We start from the raw sequence: 20,761 nt of genomic DNA, 5'->3' as shown, positions 1-20,761 counted from the left end.
GCATATTTTTCTTTCTAAGTTGCTAGATATCGAAAACATACTTTTTCGAACTCCTACTAGGGTTTAAGCCCCATTGGCTTCAAACTTTGCACAGACAATCTTCAGAGGCTTCTGATCTAAAGTTATCACAATCAGTTTGCTGCTGTAAAAAAATGTGCTAAATATAAATGAACAAATTTTTTTGCTAGCTAAAAAAAACATATTGTCGCATATCTTTGTCAAAGTATAGGCTATCAACATCAAACTTAAAATATTTATTTTAGAGGTCAACCAGATGCTATGTACAAAATTTGGTGCAAATCGGACAATAGGGGGCGCTGTAAAAAGAGAAAAACCAAGTCACAAAAAAGTTGGTCCGATTCACAAAAAATTTGGTGAGCATGATGGGGGGTCACTCCTGAGACCAGCTGTAAAGTTTGGTAATGATTGGTCAACGTGGGTGTAATTTATTACAACAAATCCCAGTCCCACACATTCCTCCTTTTGCATTCCTAATGCATTGGTCCCATTCCAGTGAATGCAGGGAATCCGGCTCCAACTGTTCCTGCAGCCTAAAGCGTACATGGTAGAGCGCTGACATTTGGAGGGTTGGTCCAGACCCCTGCACGGAACTGAGACGCAAACAATTATATATGTCCACCAGCAGGGGGCCATAGAACCAAGGCATATGCATTTTGGTCTATAACTCCCACACTGTATGTCACATATGAAAAAACCTCATATCCTCAGATTTCCTGAATAGGGTTGAATCATGTAGGCATGGTCAGGCAGATTTGTGGGATGACTTTTTTTCCGGCAAAACTGCAAAAACTGGAAAACCTATTTTTGAAACTCCTACTTGGGATTTTATCTAATCTGTGTGAATCTCGGCATTTACGCTCTTTTTCATAGACATGTTACGAAATTTTCAAAAGAATTTCGTTCAGTCAAAAGATGCGACAATTATAAATAAATACATTTCTTTAGCTAACTAAAAAAAAAGTTAACTATTACATATCTCGGTCAAAATAAATGCTATCAACACCAGTTCTTAGATCTTTGGTTCTCATCTGTCTTTGAGGGTATGAGCCGAATTTTGTGAATGTTGGCCTGTAGTGAGTGCTGCAAACATGAGAAATTTTTATTTCTTAAACGGCTAAACCGGTTTTCTAATGAATTATGTAAGTATGATGTGGGTGACTCCTGAGACCAGTAGATACTTGGTTGATATGTCACTGTGAGGGTATGAGCTGAATTTGATGAATGTTAGCCTCTAATGGGCGCTGCAAATATGTGATTTTTTTTTTATCTCTGAAACTCCTTTACAGATTTCTATGTAATTTGGTGAGTATGATGTAGGGTCACTCCTGAGACCAGCTGTAAAGTTTAGTAATGATTGGTCAACGTGAGTGTAATCTATTCCAACTAATCCCAGTCCCACACATTCCTCCTTCCACTCTACTGGTGCATTTGTCCCATTCCAGTGAATACAGCGGCTCAGACGGTGGAATACTAACTCCAACTGTAAACCCTTATGAACGGGGCCAAGCCTCCACCAGCTCAGCCCCAGACCCACGTCCTTCGGGGATGACTTCCGTGGGCTCTGTGGGGCCTGGGGTCCGAGTGGGCGGGGAGGCTTGGCCCCCGTTCATAACTGCTCGCAGTTCTAGTTATTCTTTTTATTTTTCCGCCGATAAAACTGTTACTGCAGCCTAAACCTTACATGGTACGGCAATGCAATTTGGAGGGTTGGTCCTTACCCCTGCAGGGACCTCAGACGCAAAAATGCGCATATATTCACCAGTAGAGGGCGCTATAATCAAAGATAACGCGTTTTGGGCTTTAACTCCCACACCGTATGTCGCACATTCAAAAACCTTATATCGCCGGATTCCCTGAATAGTACTAAATCACGTGAGCAAGGCCACGCCCATTTCCGCCATGACTTTTTTCCCCGTAAAATCGCGAAAACTGGAAAACCTTCTTTTTCGAACTCCGACTTGGGACTTTGTCCGATCTGCGTGAATTTTGGCACATACGCTCTTCTCATGGACCTGATCCAAAGATATTACAATAATTTTGTTTGGTTGAAAAATACGCAAATAATTAACGAACAAATTTCTTTAGCTAGCTAAAAAAATGCTAACTCTTACATATCTCAATCAAAGTAAATGCTATCAACACCAGATCTTAGATTCTTGGTTGTCATCTGACTGTGAGGGTATGAGCCGAATTTGGTGAATGTTGGCCACTAGGGGGCGCTGAAAATATGGAAAATTTATATCTCCTAAACGGCAACACCGATTACTATAAAATTTGGTGGGTATGATGAAGGGCCCCTCCTGAGGCCATATCTGGAAGGTCAGCATGGCTGAAAAATGTGGGCGTGGCTTATTACAAGTTAAACAACAAACATTTCCTACAGCTGAACTGTTCTGCTGAGGGCTGTGAAATTTCTATGGACCCTATAGAATAAGACACAGATCTACCAGATCAAAAACTGTGGATGTGCTCCACTAGGTGGCGCTATAAATGACAAATACGCATTTTTGCCTACAACTTCCAAATTTTAAGTGACACATTCATAAACTTTATATCTTTGTATTCCTTGGATAGAGATGAGTCTTTTGACATAGGCCCCGCCCACTTCCTCTTCATATTTTTTTTTCTAAGTTACTACATATTGAAAACATACTTTTTCGAACTCCTACTAGGGTTTAAGCCCCATTGGCTTCAAACTTTGCACAGACAATCTCCATAGGCTTTTTATGTAAAGTTATTACAATCAGGTTGCTGCTGTAAAAAATGCGCTAGTTATAAATGAGTAAAATTTTTTGCTAGCTAAAAAACACATATTGATCCATATCTTTGTCAAAATAAATGCTATCCAAATCAAAGTTAATATTCTTGTTTTAGAAGTAGACCAGAGGCTCTGTGCTAAATTTGGCACAAATCGGATTATAGGTGGCGCTATAAGCAGAGAAAAACCAAGTCACAAAAAAGTTGGTCCGATTCACACAAAATTCGGTGAGCATGATGTGGGGTCACTCCTGAGACCAGCTGTAAAGTTTGGTAATGATTGGTCAATGTGGGTGTAATTTATTACAACAAATCCCAGTCACACACATTCCTCCTTTTGCATTCCTAATGCATTGGTCCCATTCCAGTGAATGCAGGGAATCCGGCTCCAACTGTTCCTGCAGCCTAAAGCGTACATGGTAGAGCGTTGACATTTGGAGGGTTGGTCCAGACCACTGCACGGAACTGAGACGCAAACAATTATATATGTCCACCAGCAGGGGGCCATAGAATCAAGGCATATGCATTTTGGTCTATAACTTACACACCGTATGTCGCACATTAAAATACCTCATATCCTCAGATTTCCTGAATAGGGTTGAATCATGTAGGCATGGTTAGGCAGATTTGGGGGATGACTTTTTTTCCGGCAAAACTGCGAAAACTGGAAAACCCACTTTTTCAAACTCCGACTTGAGATTTTTCCGATCGGTGTGAATCTTGGCATGTACGCTCTTCTCATAGACATGATACTAAGTTATCAAAAGGATTTTGGTCCGTCAAAAAATTTGAAAATTATTGAAGAATAAATTTCTGTAGCTAGCTAAAAAATTGTTAACTATTACATATCTCGGACAAATTAAATGCTTTCAAAACTATATATAAGATACTTGGTTGACATGTCACTGTGAGGGTATGAGCCAAATTTGATGAATGTTAGCCTCTATTGGGCGCTGCTAATATGTGATTTTTTTTTCTGTGAAACGCCTTTACAGATTTCTATGAAATTTAGTGAGTATGATGTGGGGTCACTCCTGAGACCCGCTGTAAAGTTTAGTAATGATTGGTCTACGTGACTGTAATCTATTCCAACTAATCCCAGTCCCACACATTCCTCCTTCCACTCTACTGGTGCATTTGTCCCATTCCAGTGAATACAGCGGCTCAGACGGTGGAATACTAACTCCAACTGTAAACCCTTATGAACGGGGCCCAGCCTCCACCAGCTCAGCCCAGGACCCACGTCCTTCGGGGACAACTTCCGTGGGCTCTGTGGGGCCTGGGGTCCGAGTGGGCGGGGAGGCTTGGCCCCCGTTCATAACTGCTTGCAGTTCTAGTTTTTATTAAAATTGCTTCAGTTCGGACATACGAACACCAATTTGGCTCAAATTTCGACTCAGACGTCTATCTCTCTGGCCTACACCCATTTATCAGAAAAATTTGAAATTTGGAGCTGTAGCGCCCCCTTCAATTTTACCTTTATGAAAATTACTTCAATTCAGACATACGAACAACAGTTTGGCTCAAATTTGAATCAGTTGTAAAATCTCCCAGGCCTACACCCATTTATCAAAAGAAATTGCCATTTCGCTCATTAGCGCCCCCTACAAATTCACCTTCACGAAAATTGCATCACCTCGGACATATGAACACCGATTTGGCTCAAATTTGACTCAGTGGTACATCTTTGAGGCCTACACCCATTCAATTGAAGAAATTTAATTTTAGCTGCATAGCGCACCCTACAGATTTACTTATAGAAAAATGTCATTAGTTCGGACATACAAGCAATGATTTCCCTCAAATTTGAATCAGTTTTCAGTCTCCCAGGCTTACACCCATTCATCAGAAGACACTGAAATTCTGTGCTAGAGCGCCACCTGCTCAATGATGTGCATACTTCCAATGGACATGCCCTTGGCGAGGGCCTTTAGATGCCGCTTGCGGCTTTAATTTTTATTTATTTATTTATTTATTTATTTTTTAGGCCCGAGCCAAGTGAAGCCGGCGCAGGGCCTATTGAGTCTGCAGTGGGCGCATGGGGACGAAATCGCCAGTGACGCGGTCGCCTTTTGCCACTGTCGCCACTCTCACACATATTCACATTCACGGTACTGAGACCTTTCCGACGATGTACATGACATGTGCACACATCGCATATTTACACCTGCTCAGAATGAATGGGAGTCAATGGGACACGCCCAGTCGCGGTCAGTCATGTGGGTGTAAGTGCACGACACGTGACATCTGACCCCACAGACATGTGGGGGACTTCGATAGCTTTGACATAAGGCCAAATACGTGGTTGCCATAGAAACGGCTATATTGTTCTTGCTCAGATTCTTATTATTTTTCTTTCTTTATTTAATTATTATTTTTTTTAAATTTATTTTTCTTCTCCTGCTCTTTGAGCTCAATTTTGACCCCCTGAACATTTATGAAAACTCACCAAATTTTGCCGAAAATTCAGGAGTGCGAGAAATTGAATGTACATATAGGTTTCGTAGATGTCGTTAAAGAAATGTTGCTGCAGCGCCCCCTTGAAAAGTGAAAATGCATTGCGCCAATGGGAGCACGTCCAACATAAAGTTTGTCATAGAGAAACGAAAATCGGTACACAGATTCATCATGAGGAGACAAACAAAAAATATTATTATGGCCACACCCCTAAACCCACCCTTAGTCGGCCATATTGGATTGAAATTTCCAAAATGCTGAGTCAGCGTTTTCGCTGACGTTGTATTTTAACTATCTCCTACTAAGCCGTTTGGCCAAATGAGCTCAAAATCGGTGTGCAGTATCTAGACAAGTGGGGCATCAAAAGTTAGCCAAATTTTTTGAATCAGTGTCACCATTTTTGTGCGACGAGGTTGCAAACTTTGCGAAGTTTTTTCGAAAATTTACCATCACAAAAATTGCTTCAGCTCAGACATACAAACACCGATTTGGCTGAAATTTGACTCAGACGTCCATCTCCCAGGCCTACACCCATTTATTAAAAGAAATTGAAATTTCGCACTATAGTGCCCCCTACAAATGTACATTTACAAAAATGACATCAGTTCGGACATACGAACACTGATTTGGCTGAAATTTGACTCAGACATCTGTCTCCGAGGCCTACACCTATTTGTCAAAAGAAACTGAAATTTTGCACTACAGCGCCCCCTACAAAATTTTTTTACATTTTTTTATTAAAATTGCTTCAGTTCGGACATACGAACACCGATTTGGCTCAGAATTTACTCAGATGTCTATTTCCCAGGCCTAAACCCAATTATCAGAAAAATTTGAAATTTGGTGCCATAGCGCCCCCTACAAATTTACCTTTACGAAAATTAATTCACTTCAGATATACGAACACCAATTTGGCTCAAATTTGAATCAGTTTTCAATCTCCCAGGCCTAAACCCATTTATCAGAAGAAATTGCCATATCGCTCAGTAGCATCCCCTACAAATTTACCTTCACGAAAATATCATTAATTCAGACATATGAACACCGATTTGGCTCAAATTCGAATCAATTGTAAATCTCCCAGGCCTACGCCCATTCATCAGAATCAGTATCTAGAGAAGTGGGGCATCAAAAGTTATTTTTTGGATTGGTGTCACCGTTTTTGTGTGACGACGTCGCAAACTTTGCAAAGTTTCTTCGCGAATTTAACATTACAAAAATTGCTTCAGCTCAGACATACAAACACCGATTTGGCCCAAATTTGACTCAGACGTCCATCTCCCAGGCCTACACCCATTTTATAAAAAAAATTGAAATTTCGCACTATAGCGCCTCCTACAAGTGTACATTTAAATAAATGACATCAGTTCGGAGATACGAACACCAATTTGGCTCACATTTGACTCAGACATCTTTCTCCCAGGCCTACACCTATTTGTCAAAAGAAACTGAAATTTAGCAATACAGTGCCCCCTACAAGTTTTTTTAATTTTTTTTTTAGTAACATTGCTTCAGTTTGGACATACGAACACCAATTTGGCTCAAATTTGACTCAGATGTCGATCTCTCAGGCCTACATCCATATATCAGAAAAAAATTGCCATTTAGCGCTATAGCGCCCCCTACAATTTTACCTTTACGAAAATTACTTTACTTCAAACATACAAACACATATTTGGCTCAAATTTGACTCAGTGGTACATCTTACAGGCCTACACCCATTTAATGGAACAAATTGAATTTTGGCTCTATAACGCCTCCTACAGATGTATTTATACAAAAATGTGTTCAGTTCGGACATACTAACACTGATTTGTCTCAAATTTGAGTCAATTGTAAATCTCCCAGGCCTACACACATTCATCAGAAGACATTGAAATTTGGTGCTAGAGCGCCACCTGCTGAACGATGGCCATACTTCTACTGGACGTGCCCTTGGTGAGGGCCTTTAGATGCCACTTGCGGCTTCAATTTTTTTTTTTTTTTTTTTTTTTCTTCTCCTGCTCTTTGAGCTCAATTTTGACCCCCTGAACATATATGAAAACTCACCAAATTTTGCCGAAAATTCAGGAGTGCAAGAAATTGAATTTACATATAGGTTTCGTAGATGTCGGTAAAGAAATGTTGCTGCAGCGCCGCCTTGAAAAGTGAAAATGCATTGCGCCAATGGAAGCACGTCCAACATAAAGTTTGTCATAGAGCCATGAAAATCGGTACACAGATTCATCATGAGGAGACAAACAAAAAATATTATCATAGCCACGCCCCTAAACCTACCCTTAGTCGGCCATATTGGATTGAAATTTCCAAAATGCTGAGTCAGCGTTTTCGCTGATGTTATATTTTAACTATCTCCTACTAAGCCGTTTGGCCAAATGAGCTCAAAATTGGTGTGCAGTATCTAGACAAGTGGGGCATCAAAAGTTAGCTGAATTTTTTGAATCGGTGTCACCGTTTTTGTGCAGCAAGGTTGCAAACTTTGCGAAGTTTTTTCGAAAATTTACCATCACAAAAATTGCTTCAGCTCAGACATACAAACACCGATTTGGCTGAAATTTGACTCAGACGTCCATCTCCCAGGCCTACACCCATTTATTAAAAGAAATTGAAATTTCGTACTATAGCGCCCCCTACAAATGTACATTTACAAAAATGTCATCAGTTCGGACATACGAACACTGATTTGGCTGAAATTTGACTCAGACATCTGTCTCCCAGGCCTACACCTACTTGTCAAAAGAAACTGAAATTTTGCACTACAGCGCCCCCTACAAACTTTTTTATATTTTTTTATTAAAATTGCTTCAGTTCGGACATACAAACACCGATTTGGCTCAGATTTGACTCAGATGTCTATCTCCCAGGCCTACACCCATTTATCAGAAAAAATTTAAATTTGGTGCCATAGCGCCCCCTACAAATTTACCTTTACGAAAATTACTTCACTTCAGATATACGAAGACCAATTTGGCTCAAATTTGAATCAGTTGTCAATCTCCCAGGCCTAAACCCATTTATCAGAAGAAATTGCCATGTCGCTCAGTAACGCCCCCTACAAATTTACCTTCACGCAAATTTCATTAATTCAGACATATGAACACCGATTTGGCTCAAATTTGACTCAGTGGTACATCTCGCAGGCCTACAACCATTCAACGGAAGAAATTTAATTTTAGCTGCATAGCGCCCCCTACAGATTTACTTATACAACAATTTCTCTAGTTTGGACATACGAACACTGATTTGTCTCAAATTTGAATCAATTGTCAATCTCCCAGGCCTACACCCATTCATCAGAATCATTATCTAGAGAAGTGGGGCATCAAAAGTTATTTTTTGGATTGGTGTCACCGTTTTTGTGTGACGACGTCGCAAACTGCAAAGTTTCTTCGCGAATATACCATTACAAAAATTGCTTCAGCTCAGACATACAAACACCGATTTGGCTCAAATTTGACTGAGACGTCCATCTCCAAGGCCTACACCCATTTTATAAAAAAAATTGAAATTTCGCACTATAGCGCCTCCTACAAGTGTACATTTAAAAAAATGACATCAGCTCGGAGATACGAACACCAATTTGGCTCACATTTGACTCAGACATCTGTCTCCCAGGCCTACACCTATTTGTCAAAAGAAACTGAAATTTCGCAATACAGCGCCCCCTACAAGTTTTTTTTATTTTTTTTTTTAGTAACATTGCTTCAGTTTGGACATACGAACACCAATTTGGCTCAAATTTGACTCAGATGTCGATCTCTCAGGCCTACACCTATATATCAGAAAAAATTGTAATTTGGCGCTATAGCGCCCCCTACAATTTTACCTTTACGAAAATTACTTTACTTCAGACATACAATTACCAATTTGGCTCAAATTTGACTCAGTGGTACATCTCGCAGGCCTACACCCATTCAATGGAACAAATTGAATTTTGGCTCCATAACGCCCCCTACAGATTTATTTATACAAAAATTTGTTCAGTTCGGACATACGAACAGAGATTTGTCTCAAATTTTTAGTCAATTGTCAATCTCCCAGGCCTAAAGCCATTCATCAGAAGACGTTGAAATTTGGTGCTAGAGCGCCACCTGCTGAACGATGGCCATACTTCTACTGGACGTGCCCATGGCAAGGGCCTTTAGATGCCGCTTGCGGCTTTAATATTTATTCATTATTTATTTATTTTTTTTCTTTCTCCTGCGCTTTTAGCTCAATTTTTACCCCCTAAACATTTATGAAAACTCACCAAAGTTTTCCCAAAATTTAGAAATCTGCAAAACTGAATTTACTTATACGTGTTGTAGATGTCGGTAAAGAAATGTTGCGGCAGCGCCCCCTTGAAAAGTGGAAATGCATTACGCCAATGGGAGCACGTCCAACATAAAGTTTGTCGTATAGCCATTAAAATCGGTACACAGATTCATCATGAGGAGACAAACAAAAAATATTATTGTGGCCAAGCCACTAAACTAACCCGAAGTCGGCCATATTGGATTGAAATTTCCAAAATGCTGAGTCAGCGTTTTCACTGATGTCGTATTTTTACTATCTCCTACTAAGCCGTTTGGCCAAATGAGCTCAAAATCGGTGTACAGTATCTAGAGAAGTGGGACATCAAAAGATAGCCGAAGTTTTGTAATCAGTGTCACCATTTTTTTGCGACGAGGCTGCAAACTTTGCAAAGTTTTTTTGAAAATTTACCATCACAAAAATTGCTATAGCTTAGACATACAAACACCGATTTGCCTGAAATTTGACTCAGATGTACATCTCCCAGGCCTACACCAATTTATTGAAAGAAATTGAAATTTCGCATTATAGCGCCCCCTTCAAATGTACATTTACAAAAATGACATCAGGTCAGACATACGAACACCGATTTGGCTCTAATTTGACTCAGACATCTGTCTCCCAGGCCTACACCTATTTATCAAAAGAATCTGAAATTTTGTACTACAGCACTCCCTGCAAAAATTTTTTATATTTTTTTTTTATTAAAATGGCTTCAGTTCAGACATACGAACATGGATTTGGCTCAAATTTGACTCAGACGTGTATTTTCCAGGCCTACGTCCATTTATCAGAAAAAAATTAAATTTGGTGCCATAGCGCCCCCTACAATTTTACCTTTACGAAAATTACTTCACGTTAGACATACAAACACCAATTTGGCTCAAATTTGAATCAGTTGTCAATCTCCCAGGCCTGCACCCATTTATCAAAAGAAATTGCCACTTCGCTCAGAAGCTCCCTCTACAAATTTACCTTCACGAAAATTGCATCAATTCGGACATACGAACACCGATTTGGCTCAAATTGGACTCAGTGGTACATCTCGCAGGCCTACACCCATTCAACGGAAGAAATTTAATTTTAGCTGCATAGCACCCCCTACAGATTTACTTATATAAAACTTTCTTTAGTTCGAACATACGAACAAAGATCTGCCTCAAATTTGAATCAGTTGTCAATCTCCCAGGCCACACCCATTCATCAGAAGACATTGAAATTTGGTGCAAGAGCGCCACCTGCTGAATGATGGACATACTTCTCCTGAACGTGGCCGTGGCGAGGGCCTTTAGATGCCGCTTGCGGCTTCAATTTGTCTTTCTCCTGTGATTTGAGCTCAATTTTGACCCCCTTAACATTTACGAAAACTCACCAAATTTTGCCCAAAATTCAGAAATGTGCAAAATTTAATTTACATATAGGTTTCATAGATGTTGGTAAAGAAATGTTGCTGCAGCACCCCCGTGAAAAGTGGAATGGCATTGCGTCAAAGGGAGCACGTCCAAAATAAAGTTTTTTCGTAGAGCCACGAAAATCGGTACACAGATTTATCATGAGGAGACAAACAAAAAATATCATTGTGGCCATGCCACTAAACTAACTCGAAGTCGGCCATATTGGATTGAAATTTCCAAAATGCAGAGTCAGCGTTTTCATTGACGTCGTATTTTAACTATCTCCTACTAAGCCGTTTGGCCAAATGAGCTCAAAATCGGTGTACAGTATCTAGAGAAGTGGGGCATCAAAAGATAGCCGAAGTTTTGTAATCAGTGTCACCATTTTTTTGCGACGAGGCTGCAAACTTTGCAAAGTTTTTTTGAAAATTTACCATCACAAAAATTGCTATAGCTTAGACATACAAACACCGATTTGCCTGAAATTTGACTCAGTCGTACATCTCCCAGGCCTACACCAATTTATTGAAAGAAATTGAAATTTCGCACTATAGCGCCCCCTTCAAATGTACATTTACAAAAATGACATCAGGTCAGACATACGAACACCGATTTGGCTCTAATTTGACTCAGACATCTGTCTCCCAGGCCTACACCTATTTATCAAAAGAATCTGAAATTTTGTACTACAGCACTCCCTGCAAAAATTTTTTATATTTTTTTTTATTAAAATGGCTTCAGTTCAGACATACGAACATGGATTTGGCTCATATTTGACTCAGACGTGTATTTTCCAGGCCTACGCCCATTTATCAGAAAAAATTTAAATTTGGTGCCATAGCGCCCCCTACAATTTTACCTTTACGAAAATTACTTCACGTTAGACATACAAACATCAATTTGGCTCAAATTTGAATCAGTTGTCAATCTCCCAGGCCTGCACCCATTTATCAAAAGAAATTGCCATTTCGCTCATTAGCGCCCCCTACAAATTCACCTTCACGAAAATTGCATCACCTCAGACATATGAACACCGATTTGGCTCAAATTTGACTCAGTGGTACATCTTTGAGGCCTACACCCATTCAATTGAAGAAATTTAATTTTAGCTGCATAGCACCCCCTACAGATTTACTTATATAAAACTTTCTTTAGTTCGAACATACGAACAAAGATCTGCCTCAAATTTGAATCAGTTGTCAATCTCCCAGGCCACACCCATTCATCAGAAGACATTGAAATTTGGTGCAAGAGCGCCACCTGCTGAATGATGGACATACTTCTCCTGAACGTGCCCGTGGCGAGGGCCTTTAGATGCCGCTTGCGGCTTCAATTTGTCTTTCTCCTGTGATTTGAGCTCAATTTTGACCCCCTTAACATTTACGAAAACTCACCAAATTTTGCCCAAAATTCAGAAATGTGCAAAATTTAATTTACATATAGGTTTCATAGATGTTGGTAAAGAAATGTTGCTGCAGCACCCCCGTGAAAAGTGGAATGGCATTGCGTCAAAGGGAGCACGTCCAAAATAAAGTTTTTTCGTAGAGCCACGAAAATCGGTACACAGATTTATCATGAGGAGACAAACAAAAAATATTATTGTGGCCATGCCACTAAACTAACTCGAAGTCGGCCATATTGGATTGAAACTTCCAAAATGCAGAGTCAGCGTTTTCACTGACGTCGTATTTTAACTATCTCCTACTAAGCCGTTTGGCCAAATGAGCTCAAAATCGGTGTACAGTATCTAGAGAAGTGGGGCATCAAAAGTTAGCCGAATTTTTTGAATCGGTGTCACCATTTTTTTGCAACGAGGCTGCAAACATTGCAAAGTTTTTTCTAAAATTTACCATCACAAAAATTGCTATAGCTTAGACATACAAACACCGATTTGGCTGAAATTTGACTCAGACGTCCATCTCCAAGGCCTACACCCATTTATTGAAAGAAATTTAAATTTCGCACTATAGCGCCCCCTACAAATGTACATTTACAAAAATGACATCAGTTCGGACATACGAACACCGATTTGGCTGAAATTTGGCTCAGACATCTGTCTCCTAGGCCTACACCTATTTATCAAAAGAAACTGAAATTTTGTACTACAGCACTCCCTGCAAAATGTTTAATATTTGTAGGCCTGAGCCGAATAAAGCAGGCGCAGGGCCTATTGAGTCTGCAGTGGGTGCATGGGGACGAAATCGCCAGTGACGCGGTCGCCTTTCGCCACTGTCGCCACTCTCACACACATTCACATTCACGGCACTGAGACCTTTCCGAAGATGTATATGACATGTGCACAAATCGCATATTTACACCTGCTCAGAATGAATGGGAGTCAATGGGCCACGCCCACTTGGGGACAGTCACATGGGTGTAAGTGCACGACACGTGACATCTGACTCCACAGACATGGGGGGGAGCTCGAGAGCTGTCAAATAAAGCCAAATACGTGGTTGCCACGGAAATGGCTATATTCTTGCTCAGATTTTTTTTTTTTTTTTTTTTTTTTTTTTTCTTTCTCCTGCGCTTTGAGCTCAATTTTGACTCCCTAAACATTTATGAAAACTCACCAAAGTTTGCCCAAAATTCAGAAATGTGCAAAATTTAATTTACATATACGTTTCGTAGATGTCAGTAAAGAAATGTTGCGGCAGCGCCCTCTTGAAACGTGGAAATGCATTACGCCAATGGGAGCACGTCCAACATAAAGTTTGTCGTATAGCCACAAAAATCGGTACACAGATTCATCATGAGGAGACAAACAAAAAATATTATTTTGGCCACGCCCCTAAACCAACCCTGAGTCGGCCATATCGAATTGAAATTTCCAAAATGCTGAGTCAGCGTTTTCGCTGACGTCGTATTTCAACTATCTCCTCCTTGGCCGTTTGGCCGAATGAGCTCAAAATCGGTGTACATTATCTAGAGAAGTGGGGTATCCAAAGTTAGCCAAATTCTTAGGATCGGTGTCACCGTTTTTTTTGTGATGACATCGCAAACTTTGCAAAGTTTCTTCGCGAATTTACCATTACAAAAATTGCTTCAGCTCAGACATACGAACACCAATTTTGCTCAAATTTCACTGAGACATCCATTTCCCAGGCCTACACCCATTTATTAAAAGAAATTGAAATTTCACACTATAGCGCCCCCTACAAATGTACATTTACAAAAATGACATCAGTTTGGACATACGAACACTTATGTGGCTCAAGTTTGACTCAGACATCTGTCTCCCATGCCTACACCTACTTGTCAAAAGAAACTGAAATTTCGCACTACAGCGCCCCCTACAAGTTTGTTTTTTTTAAATTTTATTCAAATTTCTTCAGTTCGGACATACAAACACCAATTTGGCTCAAATTTGACTCAGACGTCTATCTCTCAGGCCTTCACCCATTTGTCAGAAAAATTTGAAATTTGGAACTATAGCGCCCCCTACAATTTTTCTTTTACAAAAATTACCTCATTTCAGACATATGAACACCAATTTGGCTCAAATTTGAATCAGTTTTCAATCTCCCAGGCCTACACCCATTTATCAAAAGAAATTGCCATTTCACTCAATAGCGCCCCCTACAAATTTACCTTCACGAAAATTGCATCAATTTGGACATAAGAACTCCGATTTGGCTCAAATTTGAATCAGTTGTCAATCTCCCAGGCCTACACCCATTTATAAAAAAAGAAAATGCCATTTCACACAATAGCGCCCCCAACAAATTTACCCTCACGAAAATTGCATCAGTTCAGACATACGAACACCAATTTGGCTCAAATATTTACTCAGTGGTACATCTCGCAGGCCTACACCCATTCAATGGAACAAATTGAATTTTGGCTCATAGCGCCCCCTACAGATTTATTTATCCAAATTTTTTTTCAGGTCGGACATACGAACACTGATTTGTCTCAAATTTGAGTCAATTGTCAATTTCCCAGGCCTACACCCATTCATCAGAAGACACAAAATTTGGTGCTAGAGCGCCACCTGCTGAACGATGAGCATACTTCCACTGGATGTGGCCTTGGCGAGGGCCTTTAGATGCTGCTTGCGGCTTTAATTTTTTTATTAAAATTGCTTCAGTATGGACATATGAACACCGATTTGGCTCAAATTTGACTCAGACTTGTATCTCCCAGGCCTACACCCATTTATCAGAAAAATTTTAAATTTTGTGCCATAGCGCCCCCTACAATTTTGCCTTTACGAAAATTACTTCACGTTAGACATACGAACACCAATTTGGCTCAAATTTGAATCAGTTGTCAATCTCCCAGGCCTACACCCATTTATCAAAAGAAATTTCCACTTCGCTCTGTAGCGCCCCCTACAAATTTATCTTCACGAAAATTGCATCAATTTGGACATAGGAACACCGATTTGGCTCAAATTTGACCCAGTGGTAAATCTCACAGGCCTACACCCATTCAATGGAAGAAATTTAATTTTAGCTGCATAGCGCCCCCTACAGATTTACTTATACACAAATTTCTTTAGTTTGAACATACAAACAAAGATTTGCCTCAAATTTGAATCAGTTGTCAATCTCCCAGGCTACACCCATTCATCAGAAGACACTGAAATTTGGTGCAAGAACGCCACTTTCTGAATGATGGACATACTTTTACTGGACGTGCTCGTGGCGAGGGCCTTTAGATGCCGCTTGCGGCTTTAATTAGTATCATTATCAGTATTATTATCATTCAGTATTATCATTATTTCCCAGACTCCACATTCCAAGCAAGTCCTTGGAAATACCTTGTAAAAATTATTTGAAAACTGTGGGCTGGCTGTTGCTTATTTTCATTCAATAAATTTATATGACTAATTAGACTAGACTCAGACTGCACCTATTCTGTGTATAGTAGGCTGCATTAGGCTACTGCAAAAGATGTGCATTTTCTACAATGTAAAATATATATCTCTCAGTCTCAAAAGTGAGGACTATTACCATGTGTTACAATTTTGCAGCTAAAACTCAACAGTTTATGGAAATAAAACATAAGCAAATCTGTGTGAGCGCTTCAGCAGGACTCAGACTCAGGTGGGCGCCCAGCTGTTAGAGTGTGCTAGTCTGTGAGCTAATGCCATGACGTGACATGATACTGAATTATTTACTCACGATTGGTTTTTGGCCCCAAAACTATAATTGTTGAAGAATAGGACCAGGGCGACAAGTGAATGTTTTGGTCCAATAGCGGGGTGGACTCTCACGTACCTGGAATCGCGGAGCTTCCCTCCTCCTCGTTCATTGTCCAGACCAGGACATGTGCGCGTGCGTGCGTGTGTGTGTTGCAAGCAAGGTTGCACAGCAGGAAGGGGCGGGGCGTGACAGAGATGAAAGGGCACCATGACCAGGTCCAGTGACAGCCAAATTAAACCACTTGTAACATTTATTATCATTGATCCAAATTTTAGTCACGAAAATTTTAATCATGTAGTTTTTTGTGCAAAAAAAAAAAAAAAAAAAAAAAAAAAAACAAGTAAAAAGGGCACTTGTTGGCAGAGGATCAAAGCGGCAGGGGCTCAAGCCCCCGCGGCCCCCTGCTTTGCACGTGCCAGCTGAGCGGGTTCAGTAGCGGGTGTTGAAACCATGGATCTCCAATTTGCTGATGTGTCTCTGGTTGGAGAAGACTGCGCGGTCAATGCGACTGCTCGGACTACCGACATTCTGCAGCCAGTATTTCCTGAAACCACAGAACAAGAAATACAGACATCAGATGATCGGCTGAGATAAACTAACCTGAAAGTGACTGGACAGCGAAAACTCACATTTTGTCAACTTTGTCCACCGGTCCCTGAACCTGACCAATCACAGTGCCCGTCCTGGTGTTCTTCACCCAGCCACTGAGTCCTAGACTCTGCCCATGATCTTCTGTGTACTGACAAGTCATGAGGTCAAAAAAAGATTATAAACTTATCCAACAAACCACAATACCATAAAAAATGTCATAATATAAACACCACTAGACAAAACAAAAACAACTTTTAATTAATAGAGTAAAATTTTTATTGTCATTGTACAAATGTTTGATGGCAAAATTATGTTTCCTTTAAGGTGCATTTCAATTCAAAACTTAATTGTAAATCAAATTAAAAAAGGCTAAAAAATAAAAAACATAAGAAAGTACAAAGTAAAGGAACATTAAAGAAAATCACATAAAACAAATTTATATCCCATATCTGTTGATCTTTAACCCTTTCATGCATAGTGGTCACTACAGTGGACAGCTATTCTACAGCTGGTCTTCTGTATATTAATAGATTTTGTTGTTCTTTTTTTTTTTTTTTTTTTGTTTTTTTGTTTTACACATATCTTTATTAAAGTTATAAGACACTACATATTTTTTCTGACATGAATTGGTAACATTATGTAGATCTCTCCTGAGCATAACCCCCCAGAATCACAAGCCCTCCCCATAGTTTTCACACAATTTATCAGTAAATACATGTTTCTGTGCGTCAAAAATTAAACATGTGGTGTCCAGCTGAGTGGACATTTTTTGCAACTTCATGAAAAATTGGTTAATAAGAATTTTTTTTTTCATTATTTTTTTTTTTTAATTTTTAAAATTATTTCTTTTTTTTAAATATTTATTTATTTTTCAGAAGAAAATTTTCAGTCACATTGTTTTTTTTCATGCCTAAAGAGGAATAAAAACACTCAGAAAAAAATTTTGATTAAGGTTCTCATAATTTGTGCATGAAAGGGTTAAAATGGTAATGTTTGCAACTCAGAGATGGTCACGTTATTTTCAGAACACTGGACAATGTACAATTAAACACTCTGAAGTCCACAGTAGTACTAGAAGTACTAGTAGGCTACCACTAGTAGTGGGCGAGTAGTACTTCATGATGTTTCACTCCTTAAAATCAAAAATTACATAAGTGCACTTCTAAAAAAAACACACTGAGGTTAAAAGAAAACAACTCTGAAGAGTAAAATCCCAGGTTTGTGTTGTGTTTGTGTCACATACTACGTCTATAGTTAATTCATGGAGGTATATTGAGAACAGATTTGATTAATTCATTGTTGTAACCAGGGCTGTTTTCATAGTTGCTTATTTTGTATTTAAAGGAGGGAGAGTGACGTTTTATACAGTGAATAAAGATTAGTTCTGTCAAGTCCTGGATTTTACAGGATCTTTATTAATGAACTTTATTAATGCTGAATAAAGTGTTTTCCCAACAACGACGTAAAAGACAAGGTAAGATCACACCAATCACCATCACACACTATCATCTGTTAATTAGTGTCTTTTGGAAAACCCATAGAAAGTATGTGTACCCAGGTCATTTATGTCCATCTGTGTCAAACTCACCATCCTGAAACAAACACCTGCAACAGAAACAATAAAACCAGTCAATAAAGACAAAGTACACGTGACAGCATGCCGACCTTTGACCTCTGACCTACCCTGAACGTTCCCAAAAATCTCAAAGTCGACTGAAGCCAGCTTTTCAGACATGACGACATTAAGCAGACAAAATAAAAGCAGCCGAGCAGAAGGAAACATGTCTGTCCACTTAAATTTCACCCTGCAGCCACTCAGTTATTTTTATCTGAGCTATTTTAAACAGTAGGAGCTTCCTGACAGGATTTTCAGAATAAAACATTTATTCTTATCCTGAACAGACCAACAGCAGCGCTTGAATTCTGAAGGCAAATATTAACCTATGAAGACCCAATCATCCACTGGTGACCAAAAGCATCTACTGATATAAAATGTTTAATACCAGTTGATCCAAAATCCTATCAATGCATGCAAATAATTGGTGTAAAATACAATTATTCATCTTTTCATGTTCATCAGATATGACCCATTTGGACGTTAGAGGCTCCATAGTGAAGGTGGAAACACCGTCATCTGCTACAACACATTATTTCACATTGATTGCACATGAACATGAGTCATGGAAATGAACCAAACACCATGGGTTTTAGTCAGTGGCTGCATGTTCTTGACATGATTAATAACGTCCTGTCAGGTTCATGCAGTGAAGTTTTCAGAACTTTATGGATATTTACAAGGAAACAAAGTGGAGTACAAATAAATATACTATTTTCTTTTGTTCAGACAAGGTATAGTTATTAGATGTTACCTGCTTGACAGTTTCTACTGTGACTCCAGTCTTCCTCAGAAGTGCTTCTGGACGCTTCTGAGGAAGACTGGAGTCACAGTCGAAATTGTCAAGCAGGTAACATCTAAAAACTATACCTTGTCTGAACAAAAGAAAATAGTATATTTACATAAACAGAAGACAAAATGAACGTCTTTAGCCTCAAAGTGGAGTACGTTCACAGAGCCTGTGGAAGGACCAGATAAGTGGTAGTTTTTATTTCTACACCAGGGCGATTCTAGGATCAGAGGTTTAGGGGTGCTGAGCACCCAGAGTGCTGGCTGGCCAGGCAAGAGAAATTTCACTGTTTTGTACATTTTAACGCAATTTCGGACCATTGTACCTACATTTGTGAAAGAAAAGCATAGATTTTTTGGGTATGAGAAACTCTGTGACTAAACCATCAAATCTCATAAAAGTGTTTTAAATTCTGAGCCACAGTACAAGAGGAATGGATTGGAATCATAGAAGAAATAAACCCTAACTCTAATTGCTGGTGGAAGACAATCCTCCATTCTGATACAGGAGCTCCTCAACTTATATATGTATATATATATATACAAGAGAATGGGTTTAACTTAGGGTGACCAGGTGTCCCACTTTGTGTGGGACTGCACAGCATTATGACCATTTTTTCCACATCCCACAAATTGAGACATTTGATTGGCTGTGTCTGTCCAAAGTGCAAGACAGTCGCCTTCCTCCAAACATGACTTTCATTTTATAGCGGTAACAGCTCTATCACCATTGGCTGTATCCGCTGTCAATCAACCAACATACATGTGGGGTCAGGAGTCCATCAACCTGTCATTGGTGCCCTCCTGAGCTCTGCCCACTGACACACAGAAAACAAAGGGAAAAGACTCAGAAAATGACAGGTAAATATTAGAGGAAATCATGGAAACTCCGTCCAAAAAAAGAAGATACAACTACAGAAAAGAATGGGAAAATGTTTATACATGGGTGAAAGCGGTGGGGGGTGATTCACAGAGGGTATTCTGCGAACTATGTCAAACTTATTTCTCCATGGAGGCGAGTATGACTTGAAGCGACACACTGTATGTATGTGATGTTTGGTCAGATTTGATCCATATTCCCATTTGCCTATTTTTAAGTTTTGGAGTTTGAACTGAGAGACTTGAGGTTGAGACTTGCTTTTGTTAAGTATGTGAATATATATATTTTTTTAATTTCACAGGATATTTACTTTATTTTATTCTGTTTTTATGACTGTGTTAGAATGCTAAATGTTTGACTGTTCTGTGTTTGGATGCACAAAGGTTTTTGGTCCAAGTAATTTCCGATTGTCTGAAAGTGGATGCAGCTGTTAAAATGTCGGTTATGCCTTTTTGGTTTATTGCACATAGATTAGCTGATTTTCTAAAAGTATTTAATTGCAATATTTGAAACTTGAGGTTTCTTTTTTGAGTTTTTACAAGTAGATTTTTTGTTTTGTTTTTACAAGCAAAAAAATTGTTGAAATCTGTGGAAAAAGAGCGAAACATAAATGCCCAGTGCAAAAATATGCATACCGTGTGCAGCCAAATCAAATTGTTGTTATTCATATTTATAAGCTCGACAATAAGATGCACATTGTTTAAAAATATAGAATTTGTTCCAGCATTACAGTTACATGTCCCAAATTGTCCCACACAAACACACTCCTTGTCCCACATGTGGCTCATAAGCACCTGGTCACCCTAGTTTAACT

General features: G+C 39.4%; 1 protein-coding gene across 2 annotated transcripts in view; it reads right to left on the bottom strand.

Annotated features, from left to right (window-relative positions):
* The window catches only part of LOC115430552 (acylphosphatase-2-like), a 30,606-nt gene extending 12,076 nt beyond the window's left edge, over window positions 1-18,530 (bottom strand). Inside the window, exons 1-4 of one of the 2 annotated variants that reach the window (XM_030150746.1) lie at window positions 18,347-18,530; window positions 18,252-18,268; window positions 16,702-16,811; window positions 16,485-16,616 (exon numbers count right to left, since the gene is read on the bottom strand). In XM_030150746.1, coding sequence (XP_030006606.1) covers window positions 16,502-16,616; window positions 16,702-16,811; window positions 18,252-18,268; window positions 18,347-18,446 — 342 coding nt within the window. In that variant the 5' untranslated portion in view covers window positions 18,447-18,530 and the 3' untranslated portion in view covers window positions 16,485-16,501. Of the gene's footprint in view, window positions 1-16,426; window positions 16,617-16,701; window positions 16,812-18,251; window positions 18,269-18,346 lie in introns of those variants that run through there. The other variant, XM_030150666.1, reaches the window with a different exon arrangement.
* Window positions 18,531-20,761: the final 2,231 nt, after the last annotated feature.

Source organism: Sphaeramia orbicularis, chromosome 1 (genome assembly GCF_902148855.1).
Source record: "Sphaeramia orbicularis chromosome 1, fSphaOr1.1, whole genome shotgun sequence".
In the NCBI taxonomy this organism is placed as follows: domain Eukaryota; kingdom Metazoa; phylum Chordata; class Actinopteri; order Kurtiformes; family Apogonidae; genus Sphaeramia; species Sphaeramia orbicularis.
This window is presented reverse-complemented; position numbering and strand designations above follow the sequence as displayed.